General features: G+C 33.1%; 1 protein-coding gene across 3 annotated transcripts in view; it reads left to right on the top strand.

The window, feature by feature from the left end:
- The window catches only part of Fyb1 (FYN binding protein 1), a 167,920-nt gene extending 148,765 nt beyond the window's left edge, over positions 1–19,155 (top strand). For all 3 annotated transcript variants that reach the window (XM_040272626.2, XM_040272624.2, XM_005325673.5), the window contains 5 exons: positions 3,594–3,693; positions 4,146–4,308; positions 13,989–14,022; positions 16,341–16,372; positions 17,148–19,155. In XM_040272626.2, the coding sequence (XP_040128560.1) occupies positions 3,594–3,693; positions 4,146–4,308; positions 13,989–14,022; positions 16,341–16,372; positions 17,148–17,170 (352 nt within the window). In that variant the 3' untranslated portion in view covers positions 17,171–19,155. The remainder of the gene's footprint in view (positions 1–3,593; positions 3,694–4,145; positions 4,309–13,988; positions 14,023–16,340; positions 16,373–17,147) is intronic.
- Positions 19,156–19,572: the final 417 nt, after the last annotated feature.

Genomic DNA, 19,572 nt, shown 5'->3' with positions numbered 1-19,572 from the left:
CCACATACAAATAAATAAATTAGTAAAAATAAAGGTTCATCCACAACCAAATATATATATATATATATTTGGTATACTTGGTTAATCAAAGAACAGAAGTGACATAAGTGGGTCCAAGAAGTACTATTTTTCTGAGCTGTCCTTAAGAATACATGAAAAATCTCTTAAGTCTTTTTTTATGAACATTGTTGAACCAATTTTACTGAACTAGAGCAGCATCAACATCAAAGAATCTGAAGGCAAAATATACTGTCATTCATATGTGAAGATCAAGTTCCAGAGGCAAAACAAACAAGATGAAACAAAAATCATTCTCCTTCTTTCAGTTCTCCATGAAAGGAAAACCTAACTTTCAGTAACACATTCAAGTTTTAATATTCCTCACCATGGGGGGAAGTTCTTTCTATGTGTGATAGATTTTAATGCATTTTCCTGTTGTGCATTACTACAGAAGTGCCACCACATTCCAAAAACCAGCTCTCCAGGAACCCAGAATCACATACTGGTACTTTTCTTAGAGCAAAACAAACTCCAGCTGATTAAACATTATCTGATACGGACTGTTTTCCTACCCTTTGCTTATTTTCAGAATTTAAAACAATTTTATATTTTTTAAACATATTAGTCTATTTTTAAATAAATTATTTTCAAAGTTAGCTTGTGGGGCATTTTTGCATTCAGGTAGATTCTATGGCCCCAGAGAGCTAATCTGGACCAGCGGCTCCACCAGTGCCTAGTCTCCCAAGAGGCAGTGCACATACAGGACAGATGCAGAACCGGAGAAAGGGTATGTGCTTCTTCTTTCACAGTGAATAAACTAAATGCTAAGCATCAAAAATTTAGAATCAAACATTTTAAATAAATCACTTACCAATAATCTTTATCTTAGATCATCTAAATAAAAATTAATATCAGTATTTAAGCCATTTCACTAGTCACTAATACGTAAAACATTTTAGCCCTTTCCCTATCATCCATATTTACCCAGCAAATAGATTTCAATCTAGATTACAAGTTAGTGTCACTTGGGGAGCTTTTAAAATTTGTGTGTTAGTATATAGACCCCATTCGGGTTAATTAAATTAGAATTTAAGATTAATTTAAGCAAATATAAATTAAATTAGAATTTCTAGGAACTGGGCAAGGGCATTATTATGTTTTTAAAGCTTCCCAGATCATCCTGTGTGTGGCTGGTCTGGAAGAGCACTGTCTTAGGCTTATTCACCTCTATCGTGGTAATTGGCTTTAGTCCAGTTGGTATGAATGAGCTATAGTGACTATCAATGCTCAGGCCTTAGAGTTCTTTTTATTTTTAATATCAAATCCATCAATTGATCAAAACACTTAGAATGTGTCTTTCTTTTATACAAACACACATTCAAATAGACAATTTAATAAAGTGGTTAAGTTAAAGACAGAATATTAACCATCTTATTTAATATAGTATACAAAGTCTTCGTTTTACCTAAGCATTTTTCATTAACCAACATTTCCTGCCTCCCACTTGGGCGCCATTTTGTTTTGTTTTGTTTTTCTTTTTATTTATTGTTTGTGATACTGGATAACAAACCAGGGGCCTCATGAATACTAGGCAAGCATTCTACCACTGAACAATATCCTGTGCTATATATCCCTCTTTCTCCATTTTGAGTATATACAAAAATATAAACATACAGATAAACTTTATAAACCATAAAAATGAGTTTTTTAAAAAGCATCTTTTTTTAAAGCTATTTCTGTGACATTAGCCAAGTTAATTAATTACCTAGGAAGGATTTTAAAATACAGGGAATTAAATTTGCACTTCTCTAATTGCTAAAGATGTTGAACATTTTTTATGTATATTTATTTACCACTCATATTTCTTCTTTTTATTTTTTTTTCAGTTGCAGATGGACACAATATCTTTATTTATTTATTTTTATGTGGTGCTGAGGATCGAACCTAGTGCCTTACACATGTGAGGCAGGCACTCTACAACTGAGCTACAGCTCCAGCCCTCACACTTCTTCTTTTGAGAGGGGTCTGTTCAGTTCCTTTGCCCATTTATTGATTGGGTTATTTGGATTTTTGGTGTTAAGCATTTTTTTGTGTATCCTGGAAATTAATGCCTTATCTGAGGTGCAGGTGGCAAAGATTTTCTCCCGTTCTTCAGGTTCTTTCTTTGTGCTCTTTATTGTTTTCTTTGCTGTGAAGAAGATTTTTAGTTTGATGCCATCCCATTTATTGATTTTTAATTTTATTTCTTGTATTTTAGGAGTCCTAATAAGAAAGTCAGTTTCTGAGCCAGTATGTTGAAGGGTTGGACCTATATTTTCTTCTAGGATATGCAGGATTCCTGTTCTAATTCCTAGGTCTTTGATCCACTTAGAGTTGATCTTTGTTCAGAATGAGAGATGGAGGTTAACTTTCATTCTACATATAAATTTCTAGTTTTCCCAGCACCATTTGTTGAAGAGGCTATCTTTTCTATAGTGTGTGCTTGGGGCACCTTTGTCTACTATGGGGTAACTGTGTTTATGCAACTATCAAGAATATAAGTAACAACAAATGTTGATGAGGATGTGGGTGAAAGGGAACACAAATAAATTGTTGGTAGGACTGCAAATTGATATAACACCTCTGGAAAGAAGTACATAGATTCCTGAAAAAACTAGAAATGGGACCACCATTCAGCCCAGTTATCTCATTCCTCAGCATATATCCAAAGGATTTAAAATCAGCATACTACAGTGACGCAGCCACATCAATGTCTATAGCAGCTCAATTCACAATACCTAAGCTATGGAGCCAAGCTAGGTGCCCTTCAACCGATAAATGGATAAAGAAAACGTGGTATATATACACAATGGAATATTACTCAGCCATAAAGAGGAATGACTTTATGACATTTGCCAGTAAATGGATGGATCTGGAGACTATCATGCCAAGTGAAATAAGCCAGTCTTAAAAAAACAAAAGTCAAATGTTTTTGAGAATATGAGGAAGCTAAACCACAATAAAGACGTGGGTAGGGGAAGAATACAAGTTTAGAAGATTAGACAAAGGAGAACAAAAGGAAGGGAGGAAGGATAGGAATAGAAAAGACAGTAAAATAAATCTAACATAATTTTTTATGAAAATACCTAAGTAAATCCCACCAGTAAGCCCAACCACAATAATAAGGTCCTAATTAGAATAAGATATATTTCATGCTTGTATAATTTTATCAAAATGTATTTTACTGTCATGTGTAACTAAGAAGAACAAATTCAAAAAATAAAATCAAATATAGGGGATTCAAATACAGGTCGAGTCACATGAAACCACAATACAACCATGTCTCAGGCATTACTCAGTGTTTTCTATGGTTTCCTATCATAGAGAACCTCTCACTTCCATTCTGCCTTGTGATCTGTGTTCTCTGGAAGAAATCCTTCTACATTATGAAATGTCATTCTTTTATTGTAAGAGATGGTACTGAGTTTCCAAGAAATGATGAATTAAAAGCAGTATCGAATAAGATTTTAATGTTATAAATTAAATCTCTATTGTAGTCTAGTGTTTTTATGTTCTTTAATCAAAATGTTGTTTTATGTCTGTTGCCACCCCAGTCAAGGACTCAATATTGGAAAACCCAAGACAGAAGAAAAAGACCTGAAGAAGCTAAAAAAGCAGGGAAAAGAAGAAAAAGACCTCAGAAAAAAATTTAAAGTACGTCATTTTTAACAGTATATACAAAATTCAAAGTACTAATGAAAAAAATCCCGTAATTTTAAACACCAAAATACACACTTAAATAGTGTGGTTTCAGTATTACAGTTATCTATCATTACTCTTTTATTTTCTACAAAATTAATTTTGAATTTAAATTTATTCCTATAATAAATGAAGCAAGTTGTCCTATGAGAACAGTATAGGTGCTTATATATGTTAAATTTCTTTGTCCTTTGAACCTTGATAAAAAGGTTATCTAAAAATACTTCTTATGAGAAATTGATAAGGTTATGAGTGACTTCCCCCATCCAAGTTATCGTTAATGTTCTTTATATTGTCTTTTGAAAACACTGAACTATTCAGTAAATACTTTCTTAATAAATTTGTCAGTAAATAAATTACTGTAACAGTACACATCAACCAATAACTCAAATGTGTTTATTTTCCAGTATGATGGTGAAATTAGGGTTTTATATTCGACTAAAGTTTCAGCCTCCTTAACCTCTAAAAAATGGGGGACTAGAGATCTGCAGATAAAACCTGGAGAATCTCTTGACGTTATACAAAACACAGATGATACAAAAGTTCTCTGCAGGAACGAAGAAGGAAAATGTAAGTCGCTGCTCATGCTGTACATATATAGCATTCCAGAACTTAGCAGAACTTAACAAGCATTAGTGATCACCCAGTATTTACTAATTTGTTTTGCTCTATGCTTTTGTCATTTGTAAAAAATATCAAGAAATTGGAGAGTTTCCTGTCCTAAAATAAATGTGTTTTATTTCAATCTTTTCATTTACCTCTTAGCATATCTATATATATACCTATATCTATCTATATCTATATATCTATATGTATCCTGATGCCAAGTTAGTACTTCTCTAAATATGCCTAGGGACCATGCATCAGAAAAACCTTGTGTGCATATTAAAACGGCAGTTGCCTGGACCCTTGACTTGCCAAATCATAAGCTCTGGTAATCTGATGCAATCTGGGATCATAATTTCTTCCCTTGCTTGTTCATATGTACATTAAAGTGAGACCCACTGTGCTAATGGAATGAGTTGGCTCTTTCTCTGACCCAGTTTTGAAATTTCATAGCATCTAGAATTCATAGTTTTTCTATCTTGCAAATTCACTTGTTTTCATTTCCTATTTGGATGCACCTAATGCAATATACTGTTCCAAATAGAAGACAGTCCCTGTCCTCTTTGATTTTTGTCTCTACTAAATTGATATGTGGAAATATTTTTGTCAAAATTGTTGATGGAAGCTTATTTTAAACCCATGGAGAAGTAATTCAAAAGTACATTTTCTATATTTGAAATTGGATAACCCGCATGGCTGCCCCAGGTTAGCTCAGTCTGTCTGCATGGAAACATGGACTCCCGGGTTAATTTTAATAGGGGGAAAGTGACTCAGGGACAGGAACAGAAATGGATCTCAAGAACAAAGCAGTGACTCAAGTGTGGGAAGAGGATTAAAGTTACCGTGGAGGAAATGTGGTTAACTTTTCAAAGGAAATATGGAATATGGGTACAAAAGATAAAGGGCAAGAACCTGTAATCTTTAGATTTGAAGTTCACTGGAGACAATGTGGAAACAAAGCCACTGGAGACCAAAATATCTATTCAGACTGACATTTGTGGGAATCAACCCTAAGAAATAGCCTTAAATGCAGGGGACAATATACCTATATGCAGTAAGAGGTCATAAAAATATTTAAAAATTCAAAATTTCAAAATAATTGTGATATAGAATATACCAAATTGAATATTTAAAATGATGATTTTGATAATAATGATGTGATGAATATCTCATGACATAATAAGATAAATAAGAAGTCCACTTAATGTGAGTTAGGATTTATAATCATGTTTTAAAAATCACACGAATACAAAGAAACTAAACTAAAAGAAATCATATCAATATGTTAATAGTGGTCAGTTAGGATGATGAGTCTAAAAGATATGTTATATTTCTTCTACTTTCCAAATTGTTTCACGTTTTTTCACAAAAGAATTGTCCTTGATGTGTCATGTGGAACTCTTTCCATGGCACAAGCTTGACACATCTTGCCTTTGGTATGGTGAAAGAAATTCTTGACATGACATTCTAAAAACTCCTGTCCTGAGCAACACATCCCATCTGGAGCCATGCTTCTCCAGCTAAAAAGTATATTCCCACTATTTGGATTTGTTGAAAATGTAGATTCTAGTTCAGTAGGTTTGAACTGAGGTCTAGCATTCTGCATTTTAAGAAGGAGATGATTAATGATGATGGTCTACACTGAGTTAAAAGGACATAGTTGACTTTATCAGCAGACATGAATAGAACTCTGTAGTAATAAATACAGTATCAGTAATAGAAATGCAGAGAAAAGACTCCTGTTTTCCTAGGAACCAGTGGACTGTAAGAATGAGCCATTCAAAGACAATTTTACGGTTTACTATCATTTCCTATTTGAACTATTGTCAATAGTCTAAGTACTGTTATGAATACTGAAGGGGCTCTTGTCCTCTCACAATTTACCATCTTTTAAAACTGAGTGAAACTCAAGAGGCCGAGGCAGGAGGATTGCAAGTTCCAGGCCAGGTTCACTGCTTAGCAAGACCTTCAGCAACTTAGTGAAATTTGTCTCAAAATAAAAAAGGGCTGAGGATGTGACTCAATGCTAAAGTGCCCCTGGGCTAAGTTCCCAGTGGCAAAACAACAACAACCAAAAGCAAAAACAAACATAACAGGAACAAAAACCTGACAGTGTAAGCATGCAAACATGTCACAAACTTCTGGTAGATTATAGTCAACAATTTCATGTAACTCTCATCTTTTTTTTTTTCTTTTCTTGATAGAGTACCAATGTGCAATTTCTAAGCTCATTGAATAACTACTTCTTAGGTATTTGGGGTGGGAGCATCTATCATCTGGCACATGTACACTTGTTTTTTTTTTTGTTTGTTTGTTTTTTAGGAGGTACTGAGCTCACTTGATCAATGAACCACATCCCCAGCCCCATTTTGTATTTTTATTTAGAGAAAGAGTTTCCTTCAGTTGCTTAGCGCCTCACTTTTTGCTGAGGCTGGCTTTGAATTTGAGATCCTCCTGCCTCAGCCTCCTGAGCCACTGAGATTACAGGTGTGCGCCACCTGTTGTTTTTTTTTATGTAAATAATTTCTTTGAGCTGAATTTTGTATTCCTTTGACTTCCCGGTTTCTGAGGTGATTCTGGGAAATACCCGTAGGCAAAAGTGAAGCCAGGAAAGGAAGGCAGCCCCTAAACCTTGTAATCAGAAAAATTATCACTTGGATAATGAGAACTTAATGATGCTGGGGATCTCTGAGCATCAGTGTATCTCACCCAGTGGGAAACAAATTGGGGTATGTATGTACCAGTCAGTTGAAGCTTATTCCTGCCAGGTAAGGAGTCATTTGAGCAATCTAACAAAGAGTTCTAGAAGCCAGAAAAAAAGTCCTTGGTAAAAAAATCGTTTCCAGTACAATGTTCTGTTGAAATTTGGACAATAGCTACGCAAAGTGCCAGTAGTTGAGGGTGAAGAAGGAGTGACAGAAGTAGTTACTACTACCTTTCAGATGAAGTGTTATTCCAAAATTTAATTATTGCATCTGCTTAATTTCATTTTTATTTTTTCAAGCACCATGCTTTCCCCTAATTTTCATAAACCTTCTGTTAATTCCTTCCTTGGACTGGATCCTTGATCATCCTTAATTTTATTCAATTTCTTTTATTCTTTTTTGCAGTATTGGGGATGAAACCCAGTGCCTCATGCATACGAGGCAAGCACTCTCCCAATGAGTTTCATTCTCAGCCAATTTTGCTTATTTTTAATCCATTCTTCATACACTTCTACAGGACATAGAATGATTGATGTATAGATTTAACCATCCCTCACCTACATAAATTGCAATAGCCTTTCAAATGATATGTTCATCTTTACCCTTATTCAATCTTCTCACCACACTGCTAACCAAATATTATTTTTCAAAACACAAACTTCAGACTAGCATATAAAACCCTTTATAATCTAGCCTCACTCTGAATGCTATTTCCCATCTATAATTGACACCCCAGAAATATCCACTACATTCTTGTCATTCCCTGAATAAATTGTGCTGGTTCATCCCACTAGGAAATTTTATTTGATCTGGAATGCCCATAATTGTCTATTAAAAATAACTCGGTTGTCATCTAAAATTAGAAGCACCTCCCACCCTACTCCCAGACACATTTAATACCTCCTCATCATAGTTAATATCTCCCAACTCCACCCTGAGACTACTTTTGCTACTGCAATTGTCATTATTATTTTACCAGTCTAAGACTCTGAATCTAAGAGTAGCTTCAATGGCATATTCTTGACATTGCTTGCTAACCCTTGGCGCAGTGCCCTTCACCTTGAGTGGAACATGCTAGATTGAATGTAACAATTGGGGAATTGGGTAACCAGATGAAAGTCTGGCATGTCAACACTCACAAGAAGAAGTCTGCTGAATAGTTTAACTGGTTAGCAGACAGGAGTTCTCTGTCTTAGCCTTAGTAGCATGGTTAGTTTATTGAAGTTCACTGAGGAGCCTCCACATCTTTCTGTTCCTTGTTCTTCACATCTTCTGATAAGTAGCAAAGGTATCTGCAATCCAGCACCATGGGGACACTTTTCCTAACCCTTCATTCTTCTGTAGTGCATTGAAACAAAGAAAGCAACCTAAGGTTAGTAGCAATAGAAATCACAGATTAAAGTATGAACAACAATCCCTTACCATTTAAAATGGAAAACGAGATACTTTTATAGACATTATTACATTTGATCAAGTTTCACCCACTGACTTGAAGAAGTGTGAACTGTGTAGGTGTTGGGATCTTAAATATATATATTTCTGGCACATTCCCAAATGTTTAAAATTTCTAGCTAATGCATGTGCTTATTCTAGAACTCAATGTCTCATAAGCTCTAAGTTTTCCCACCTCCTGTCACTAGAGAAAAATTCCCTACAGAAAGTATGAAATGAGACAGGAACTGAGTTATCTGTGGCCACAATGTTCTTCATTTCAAATAAAGAGAGATTTTAAAGGTGCTTAAGACCTTCACAAATCCTACCAACCTATCATTTAAGGAAATTGTTTTTTTTTCCATTTTAAGACAACACATGCTCACTGAGGAAAATTTTTAAAATCATAAAAAAAATGTTACTCTGACATTCTCAGAACTAGCTACTCCGTAGGCTGAGACAGAAGGACCACTTGAGCCCAAGGTTCAAGCCAACCTGGAAAAGATGGCAAAACATGTCTCAAAATAAATAAACAAAATAATTTTTTTAAAAAGTCAGTCTAATATAAGCCCCAGAAACTAAAAATAGAGACAGAAAAGAAAGGGAGAATATTCTTATAAAATCAATAGAATTTCATTTTGACATTATACATCACATTTTTTGTTGTTGTTGTTTTGGGGTCTTTTGTTTTTGTTTTGTTTTGTTTTGTTTTTCTCTTTTTTTCCTTCCTATCATGGGCATTTTCCCTTGAAGTTGGACATGGTTTCATTTGTCTGGATAAATCTGTTAAAATGATTTGTTTTTTTTAAACAGCCTTTAAGACCAAATTGAGTAAATTTAATTTTATTTCTGAACATATAGCAAATGAAATAATGAGGAAGTAGTGCATTGTCATGATGATTAAGTAAGAAAGTGAAAATGTTAGAATAAAGATCATTTCTGTTTTTCCCAAGACCATTTTCTATTCCCTTGGTAATTTTCTATTCACAATATCCTTCTAAGAGGTGAGTCACCAATCCTGAGAGATATCTGCACCAGAGCAAGCAAACATTTGGGGTGGAAATTAACTGGCACGTGGTGGGGCATGGGTGTTTCTTTCCTAACTAGCTCTACCCAAACATTCAAGTCAAGCCATTATGTTCCGTTTCATGAATGTGAGGTTTCTGAATAATAATTGTACTTGATGTGCTATATCCCTGGTATATCAGCACCCACAGCACAGCAGCCATTCCACATGGGATAGAACCATGACGAAATTTGTTTTCTGTATTTTTCTACTAACATTCCCTGTGATCAATGCAAACATCTTATGTGAGCCAAAGAGAACACTCTCCTACTGGGAAAAAAAAATCATTTCTAGGAACTATAATAGAGAGATTACATAAAAATTCATGAAAATCACTTATTTTGACATTGTCACAGACAATGCTTTTAATAGAATGAAGTTTTAGCAGAGATTCTTAAAAGGTAATAGAAAAACTTATGCTATATTAAAAGCCATTAAGCCTGTAAGATGCTGTATAATATAGGTGATTTTACAGCTAGTGAGCCCTAAATTATTACATCGTCAGGGAACTAAAATACAGCAGCATTGTACCATCCTACACTCCATTTCCATGTTATATTTTTATTAAATAATATTCACAATCATTGATGCCTGTGCTTATTCTCTCCCCTTCTCTCTCTCTTTCCCTCTCTCTCTCTCTCTCTCTCTCTCTCTCTCTCTCTCTCTCTCTCTCTCACACACACACACACACACACAACAAAGACAACAATAGAATTATCAGTGAAAGAGAAATTGTTTCCTAGAACTTTCAGCAGGGAAGATATAAGAGGAAATATATTGGTGGTTTCAGAACCTAAGTGAATATATGTTTTTATAATTATTTCTTAATGTTTACAATTTTTCTTGAAGTTGAAGTAATTGGACTGCATATCATTAATTACTAATGTTTTAAAAGGCAATATTTTATCCAGACCTGCAAAATTTTAGCATATTGTTTTCCTAAAGGTATAGGAAAAAATTAATATCTAAAAATGGTGATTACATTTTTTTCTGCTTTGAACTTTATTCTCATAATCTTGTACAGGTTTAGTCTTCTTGTTGTTGAGTGCTTTGTTTTCTGATTTGTTCTGGGTTTTGTTTTTTGTAGTACTGGGGATTGAACACAGGGTTTTTGCCTTGGCTAGGCAAATGCTGTACTACTGAGCTACATTTCAGCCTTTTTAAAGTTTTTATGTTGAGTTACAGTTTCACTAAATTGTAATGTCAAACTTGTGATCCTACTACCTCCACCACCTGAATAGCTGGGATTATAAGCATGCATCACCTTTCTTAGCTCTTCTAGTGGTTTTGTAAACACCTGAAATATATTTGATGCTAGAACAATTCCAGTCTCTGGGAATGCTTATAATTTCCTATATATTTGTCTAATTTTCTGCCTTTCAGAGATTTTGTGGAATCCTAATATCTCAAAATAGATTGACTTCAGTGGTAAAAGCTTTGATTCACATACATCATTATTTTTAAAATTATTAATAAAAACATGAATATATCATGGGAACATTTACTATTGTATTATTTACTTTCCAATTTTTTATAATATTAGCAATATTTTCTGCTTTTCAAAAATATTTTTTTAGTTGTTATTGGACACATGCCTTTATCTTATTTATTTTTATGTGGTGCTGAGGATTGAACCCAGCACCTTGCATGTGCTAGGTGAGCATTCTACCGCTGAGCCACAACCCCAGCCCTCCAATTTGTTTTAAGAGAAAATCCAAAATTTAAAAAAAAAATTTAACTGATGGAAAAAAGTCTATGATTATTATTATCTGTAAAGTACTATTCAAATTCTGTTTTAACTCCCAATAGAGATACAGATAAAAACTATTTCAGTTATTGGAACCATGAAAAAAATACTATTTATACAGGGCTAGGAGGTAGACACAGATAACTACTAGGGAATCTGAGGCGTAGTACCACTTGAGCCTAGGAGTTCAAGGACTACTTAGGCAACATAGTGGGACCCCCATCTCAAAAAAGAAAAGAAAACAACAACAACAATAACAAACAAAAAAACCCTGCAATCTAATTTGTTCTACAAGTTTGTGTTACTTGCTCGCATTATTTTCTTGAGACAATTTGATTTTTTTAGACATAAGCTTATCCCTTTTCAAAAAGTGTTAAATTATGATATATTTCTTAATTTAAAAATAAATTAACATGTTAACATAAACATGAAACATGTTAACATTCCATATCAACATGCAAAAAAGTATAATACCAAAAGTTGGCCAGAGACCATAGAAATTAATTGTAAATATTCTTATATTAGTAATTTTTATTGCTTTTGCTTTAGTTGCAATAAAACAGAAAGTAAAACAGGTCTAATTTTTCATACTTTGAGAAAAATATTACTTTATCATATAATCACTTTGACATATGCTATGTTACTTCCACACTACAAAATTGGACAGATAACTTTGATTTCTTTTCTTTTTCCAAATGTTATGCTTAAAAACAATTTTCATTAGAAATTAGTGAACTTTTTGATAAAATATTTTGGTAGAGTTTTTTACCCTGGAATACTTAAAGGGATAACTTCAGGGATACAATAAATTTCAGGCACTAACATAAAGAAAACAATTCCAAATTAATTAGATGTCAGCAGATATTCTCAGGATAAATATTCCAATCTTTTCCTTAGAAAGATTTTGCAAAATAAAGGGCAAATATAAAGTCTCATCATCTCAAACAAAAAGAAAACAAAATCTTAGTTTTCTTGCATAAAATATGGTTTAGCCAGGCATAGTGGTGTACACCTGTAATCCCAGCAACTCTGGAGAGTAAGGCAGGAGGATCAAAAGTTAAAGGTGAGCCTCAGCAATTTAGAGAGGCCCTGTCTCAAAATGGAAAAAATAATTTTAAGGGACTGAGGATGTGGCTTAGTAATTAAGCACCCGTGGGTTCAAACCTGGTTACCAAAATAAATAAGTTAATTAAGTTAAATATGGTTATTTAACTTAGGGTATTAATGAAATTCCTGAAATATATTCTTATAATAACACTTTTGTTCCAAAAAAGTAAAATACTAGCATTCTCAAATGGCAAAACAGAACAAGTAGCTCTTTCATACCAAGTATGAAAGCTATTTTATTTGTATTTTATTTATTTATTTATTTATTTTTATTAGTTCATCATAGTTCTATATAATATTGGGGTTCATTTCAACATAATCATTCAAGCATGGAATATAATTTGCCCCCCTTCAGTCTCTAGTATTCCCATTTTCCTTTCTTCTTCCCTTCCTCTTTTCCTCTTCCTCTACTCTACTGGTCTTCCTCCTATTTATTTATAGTTTTTTAAATTAGTGACAAAGTTTTAAATTTAAATTTTTTAAAAAATTTTTATTAAAAAACTATAAATACAGTATATGTAGTGTATATATATATATATATGTATATATACAAAGATGAAATTCCTTGTGACATATATGCATATAGCATAGTTTGATTGATTTAATTTCATCATTTCTCTCTTCCTGTCTCTCCCCGCTCCTCCTCAACCCCCTTCCTCTGCTCCACTGATATCTATTCTGTTTTGTGCTATCTCCCCCTTATTTTGGTCTAGCTTCTGCATATGAGAGAAAACATTTGACTCTTGACTTTCTGAGCCTGGTTTATTTCACTTAGCATAATTTTCTCCATTCCATCCCTTTACCAGCAAATGCTGTAATTTCATTCTTCTTTATGGCTGAGTAAAACTCCACATGTATATCTACCACATTCTCTTTATCCGTTCCTCTATTGACAGACATCTGGGCTGGTTCCATAACTTGGCTATTGTGACCTGCACTGCTAAACATTTATGAGGCTATATCACTATAGTATGCTGATTTTTGTTCTTTTGTACCAAGAAGTGGGATAGCTGGGTCATATGGTGGTTCCATTCCTAGTTTTTTTGAGGGATCTCCATGAGTATGAGAGCTATTTTACTACCATTAAGGCCTCCCCCAGTCCACCCAAAGAGCCATTACCTGACTGGCATCTGAAAAGGGAGTAGAACCCACTTCTGACTCTGCTCATTATAAGCTTTGAAATCTAAGTCTTAGATCTGGTAAAATTTTCAAAATTTGTATATACATGATTTCTGTAATCTATGCTTACTAAATTCTTCCTAAAACATGGGAGTAACACCTTGAAGAAATAAATTTGATGGAAACATTTACTTTGATTTATCATATCTTAGAGGAATTTTTTTTAATTTAAAAGGGAAATGGAGGAAAAAATTACAAATGGAGGAGAAAAGAGATCTATAGAAGAGAGAAAAAAGAGGAAAGGAAGAAAAGTAGACATGAATAAGAAAAATTGATCATATTCAGAGACATAAAATTATTCAATATATTATGATAACCATTTGCTTGTATGACAATTTTTTAAAATGGGTATTAAAGATTCTTCAAACCTGTACCTGTAAATAAAATTTATTTTCTCTTTTCTTCATAGATGGTTATGTCCTTCGGAGTCATCTGGTAGACAAGTAAGGCCATTTTTTTTCTATCACATTTTTAAAAAGCATCTTGTGATTTAAGAGCGATTTCTAATATAATTTAAATAATATAACCTACTAGGCTATCATAAATAAATTTAAAACAATATATTATACTAATATTAATATGGTGATATCTATAATAAGGTTTTTATAAAGTGCCACTTATGAATAAGCAGAAAGCCCCTCTCATTAATGATTAAACAGTTCATAGTTTTATATACTCACTGGGCTTTCTACTTAGAAAATAGAAAAGACAGATCAAAACCACTCTTTTATTAATACTTTGCATTTTACTTACTGATTAATATAGTGGTTGAATTTAATTAACTAGGGACCAAATAGTATCTATATAATAAATATGAATATCTCCTGTTAGCAGTTTATAGTTCAGCTTCTGACTGAGAATTTTTCTACACTCACACCAGGCATAGTAAACTGTTATGTTGCCTTTATTGGAAGCATGCTAGAAAGAAGAGAATAGTCAATGATTCTTCTATCTTTATGAATTAGATGTTGTCACGGTCTGCCACAGTTTGGTACTGGTGTGCCATTGGAGACCTCCAAACTGCTTTAAGATTCTGCTCTAAGAAACACAGTGCAAGAAATGAACTCCATTATTAGATTAGGTCTTTACCAATACAAATATTTATGGAATTCAGCATAATAAAAAATCAAGGAGGATTCACAAACTATTTATCCATATTCAATCTGACACCCATTAGAAAGAGACAAATCAATGTAAGGCAGCTATCAGAAAACTAGCAGAGTTAAAACATTCATAATATCATTTTTTCCCATTACAACTTTAATAACAGTGGTGGGCATGGGGGAATTTTCTATAGCTTTTATTATAAAAGATATAAATTTTTATGGAAAAAATGTATGACAAGGAGGACATGTTCATCACTGATTGTTACAGGATGATTAAGAGACAATATAGATGCCTGTAATCCCAGCTACTAGGCAGCCTGAGGCAAGAGGATCAAAAGTTCAATGCCAGCCTGGGAAACTTAGCCAGACCCTGTCTCAAAAGAAAAGAAAAGAAAATGCTGGGATGTAGCTCAGAGGTATAACACTTGCCCTCCATGTGAGTCCTTGGGGTCAATCCCCAACAGTGCAAAGAAAAAAGAGGGAAAAGAAAGAGAATGTAGAGCATATACTGTCTAATTATTGGTTCACCACGTAATGAACACTTAATAAATGAATGACAGGAAAATCTGTTCTCTTTTCATTTGCATGAGATTTCTATTAGCCAAACCCTCCCTCATTCTCAGAGAAAGGATCCAAACAGAAGACATAGGGAACTCATAGCATCTGTCGTAGTTGGCAGCAATTTGAAGGGCTGCTGCTGCTTCTATGATAAAGCACAGAGAGAGGACAGGAACTGGGAATGGGTCTGGTCTAAGTGACATAGCAACCTCACATTTGTGAAACTTGAAACTGTATCCTGTATTTCAAGATTATGATCCTATTTATAATACCTTCTATTTTTATTATTTATAGATCACTCTCATTAGATTATCAGCTTCTTAAAATCAAAGCCTGTGTCTCATTCATATTTATGCCTCCTGCTACTTAGAAAGGACTCAATCTGTTTGTTGAATAAAATAAAATATTTCACAGAGATTCAGGACCAGGCTAAATCCAAAATGTATAAAAGAAGCCAAAGTTACTATTGTAGATGCTGTCTATAATGATAAATAATTTTTATATAATTATATAACATAAGAATCCCCATAATCACCATATCTTGACTACTTATTCCCTAGTTAATAGTTATATATTTTAAAATTGATATTTACAAGTTATACTTAGAAATGTAAAAATAATACAGCTATTTCCTTTGTCAAAGATTATTGCATTTTATCCAATGTTTGAAATCTAAGCAGAATTATGAATTTGTTACTAATGGTTATAAAAATTTGTTACATTTTTGATCAAGGCCCCCAGTGGAGGACTGTGCCCTGACTGTTCCATTGGCTCAGTTCGACCCCATTTCTTAGGGAGCACAGCTGTGTGCCCATGATAAGGGCTGAAGATGGGCACACAGGGCAGATTCTTCATGCTCCTAGGACTGTTTCACTTTATTCTGTTTGTGGCATGAAGCAGGATTGAATAAAGCCAAGAAAGAAGAAATACAGAGGAATATGAAGTTTCTTGCTACTTACAAACACATAACATACAGCTTCTCACTTTTAAAAGTTTGGATCATATAAAAATCACATTATTGCTCTTTTCTTCTATATATTGCTTTAATGTTAGGAAGACATTTTCTACAAAATAAAAATTATTTTTTATATTTACAGTGATGGTGAGATCTATGACGATATTGCTGATGGTAAGTCTCAGATAGCATCCACCACAGAGAACAGTAACATCAATTTACAATTACAGTATTATCTATGCAATACTGAAAATGGCTTGTTAGACTAATTAGAGCCTTTCTGTCTAATCAGAATTTAAGCTACTTGAAAATGTGAGGAAAGGTAAATGTTCTGGTGTCATTATGAGTCTTCCTTTCACACAGAGCTGAAATTTTCTTTTTTAAAAAAGGAACTCTTATTTATTTTCTTTGAAAAGAGAAGTTTTATACAAATATTTGGTGAATTTTTCTTTGTACCATAAATCTTAAGATTTTCTTATCCAAATAAATATCATTTTTACTCAATGAATATGTATTTATTTCATAACAAATAGTACTAGTATGTACATGTACAAACTTCATACATTTCTAAATTGTGATTTTAAAAATTCCTCTCAGCTAAAGCGAAGCCTAGTGATAATGAGGTTGCCTTTTAGTCTTTTAAGCATATGATACTTACCAATGTTTGGTTTTTAATCTTACATTTAATTAAGTGCGAGAAAAAATAATCTTGGGTCTTATTTTGATGGTGAGTTTAATTCTGTCCAGAAATTTAGTTGGAATTGTATACTAAACAGTGAAAGTTACATACATGGCCTTTAGTTTAATAAGTTTTTCATAAAATGAACCCATTTTACTTTTATTTAATTCTAAACTAGGAAATATGAATTATCCTTATTTCTAATCTTAGAACACTTAAGAATATGCACTTTATGTAACTGTACTTAAATTTGTGTTCTTTTTCTTTCAGGTTGCATCTATGACAATGACTAGCACTTGGTCCTGTTCATTCTGCCATATTCATTAGTTGCCAACATGAAGTCTGGATTTTAATTGGCATGTTTTATTGGGTATTGTAGAAAAACGAATGTACAAAACCACTTATTGTCATTTGTGATGAAATGCTGGAAATCTTTATGAAGTTTTGAATTTAGAAAATAATCTACTTAATTAGTATCTTAAAAGATTAGGTTAGTGAGATGTAAGAATTATTAAATATCCCATTTTGCTTTGTCTGCAATTGTGAATGTACTTCTTTTAGACAATAGATAAAATCTCCATGATTCCCTTTACCCTCCTCCAAAAAAAGAAGGAAAAAAGGAATATCATTGAAGAAACGACTGTCCTGTCCATAAAGTAACAGAGAAGAATAAAGAATGTAAGGAAGAAACTTTTAAAACAATTCACAAGAAGGAAAACTGTTGTTTGTGTCTCTACTTATGATAGTATCATATATTCTCTATTCAAATTGTGTATCTTTTCAAAAGCCAGAGTTAGCTCCTATGCTGCTAATCAGTTCAATGTTTCCAAAAATTATAATAGAAGCAGAACTTTGGTACAAAGTTTGTCCCTATTTGTTAATTGCAAATATATGTTAATTATTTGATAAGAACTTTATGCATTCATTATGTACATCTAAGATTAAACTATAGAAGAGCCTAAAATAAGTTTTCATTTTTGCAGATTCATATGTTAACAATTTAATTCTGTACTCTGTTTAAAGTACTATTATAGCTAGAGCAGATAGGGAAAAGACTACCCTACAGTTTTGAAGAGTTGAAAGAAGGACCTTAAAAATCACCTTCTTTTTCTGGAACCTCTTTACTAGAAATACTTTTAAATTTTTTTTTTAATTTTATTTTCAATTACCTCTGCAGAACTTAAAAAAAAAATTTAGCCCTTTACTAGGAAGTTGGCCAACAGAAGGAGCACAAAATTAATGCACCTTAGTGTTGGACTAGGGTGCTTCCTATCCATTCATACTCATTCCCAAAGCAGATGCCCCCCAAATGTGAAGCATATTTGGGTTTCAAATGCTAAGAACACTACACGCCACGACACAAAGTGCAAGACCCAACACCCAAGAAAGGAACACATAGAAATAATAGAAATCTCATTTACCTCTACGAAGGCTCTGAGTTTGTTTACAATTGAATTTTTAAAAAATTTCAGTGAGGTTTTTACAATACTAAAACACAGGTCATACATTAATGATTATCTAATCAATGAGTTTAATAAATGGATAAAGGCTTCTGAAAGACACATCTGGGGTCGGAGGGCTAATTGTAAAAGCTTGTAGTAATTGGTAGTGAAAAAAGGTGAGAAAAATTGACAGTCGAAACCTGCGGTTTACAGATGAGGGCACTGAGAGGATAATTAATGTATCCCTTATCCCCTCGTGACTTATTAATAGAATAGCCAGCATTGGGATTTGCTCATTTCATATTTTAGAAGTTGTGGGGAAAAAATTTGAAAATTCCATCAACTTCTACCATTCCATTTATGAGGACCTGAAGTCCTCAGATTAGAAACTATTCATCTCAAAATTCCCTTCAATTATGAAATATTTTAATGTTTACTTTTTTTTGGCTAGCCAGTAGATTCCCTTGTGATGAATTTCTTTTAGTACTAAATAAAATTGTATGTCAAAAGTGGTTCTTGTTTGTTACATTTGATAGGAAATATATATAATTCACTGAAAGTATATTTTCAGTAATTATTTCTGATTGAGAATACTATAAATCCAGTGCAATGTCAGTTCTTAAAATTCTAAATTAGGTTAGGAGACTATTTCAGAGTTATGATTTCTGCATCAAGAAATGGACATACATAGACCTAGAAAGATTTATGTAATAATTATCTTAATATAAAAATATATTTTAAGAATTAATTTTAATATACTAAATATGACTTCTATTATAGTTTGTGTGTATAATTTTGTTGTGCAAGAAGAGCTACAAATAAAAAAAATTACTTCAGCTGAAAATCCTTGCTTCCTATTTCATAAAAACATGAAGGTCATTAGCCTTTCTCTCCCTTAATTTGAACTCATACCTATGGAAGAGTCTTTCTCTTAACCCATCCTCACTCTTGCTACTGCAGCCTCAGAGAAGGGGGTACCACCTATCCAAGACCAAATCTTCCAACATTGCACTTGATTCTTTGCCTCCTGTTTTGTGTTAGAAATTGAGATAACCAAATGCAATTCCCTTCAACTCCCTAAAAGGTATAGCCCTCAGCCTTTACCCAAATCCAGATGCTATTCCATAAAATAAGATGTCACGCCAGAAATTCAAAGCCAGAACCTTTGATCTTATTTCTTTCTACTTCCTTTAGGGTGCTCTTCCTGCATAATTCATTTTTTTTCCATTCTCCCTCTTACATCATCTCTTTCC

Source organism: Ictidomys tridecemlineatus, chromosome 1, assembly GCF_052094955.1.
Source record: "Ictidomys tridecemlineatus isolate mIctTri1 chromosome 1, mIctTri1.hap1, whole genome shotgun sequence".
Classification (NCBI taxonomy): Eukaryota; Metazoa; Chordata; class Mammalia; order Rodentia; family Sciuridae; genus Ictidomys; species Ictidomys tridecemlineatus.
Note: the sequence above shows the minus strand (reverse complement) of the source record. Positions and strands in the feature narration are given on the sequence as shown.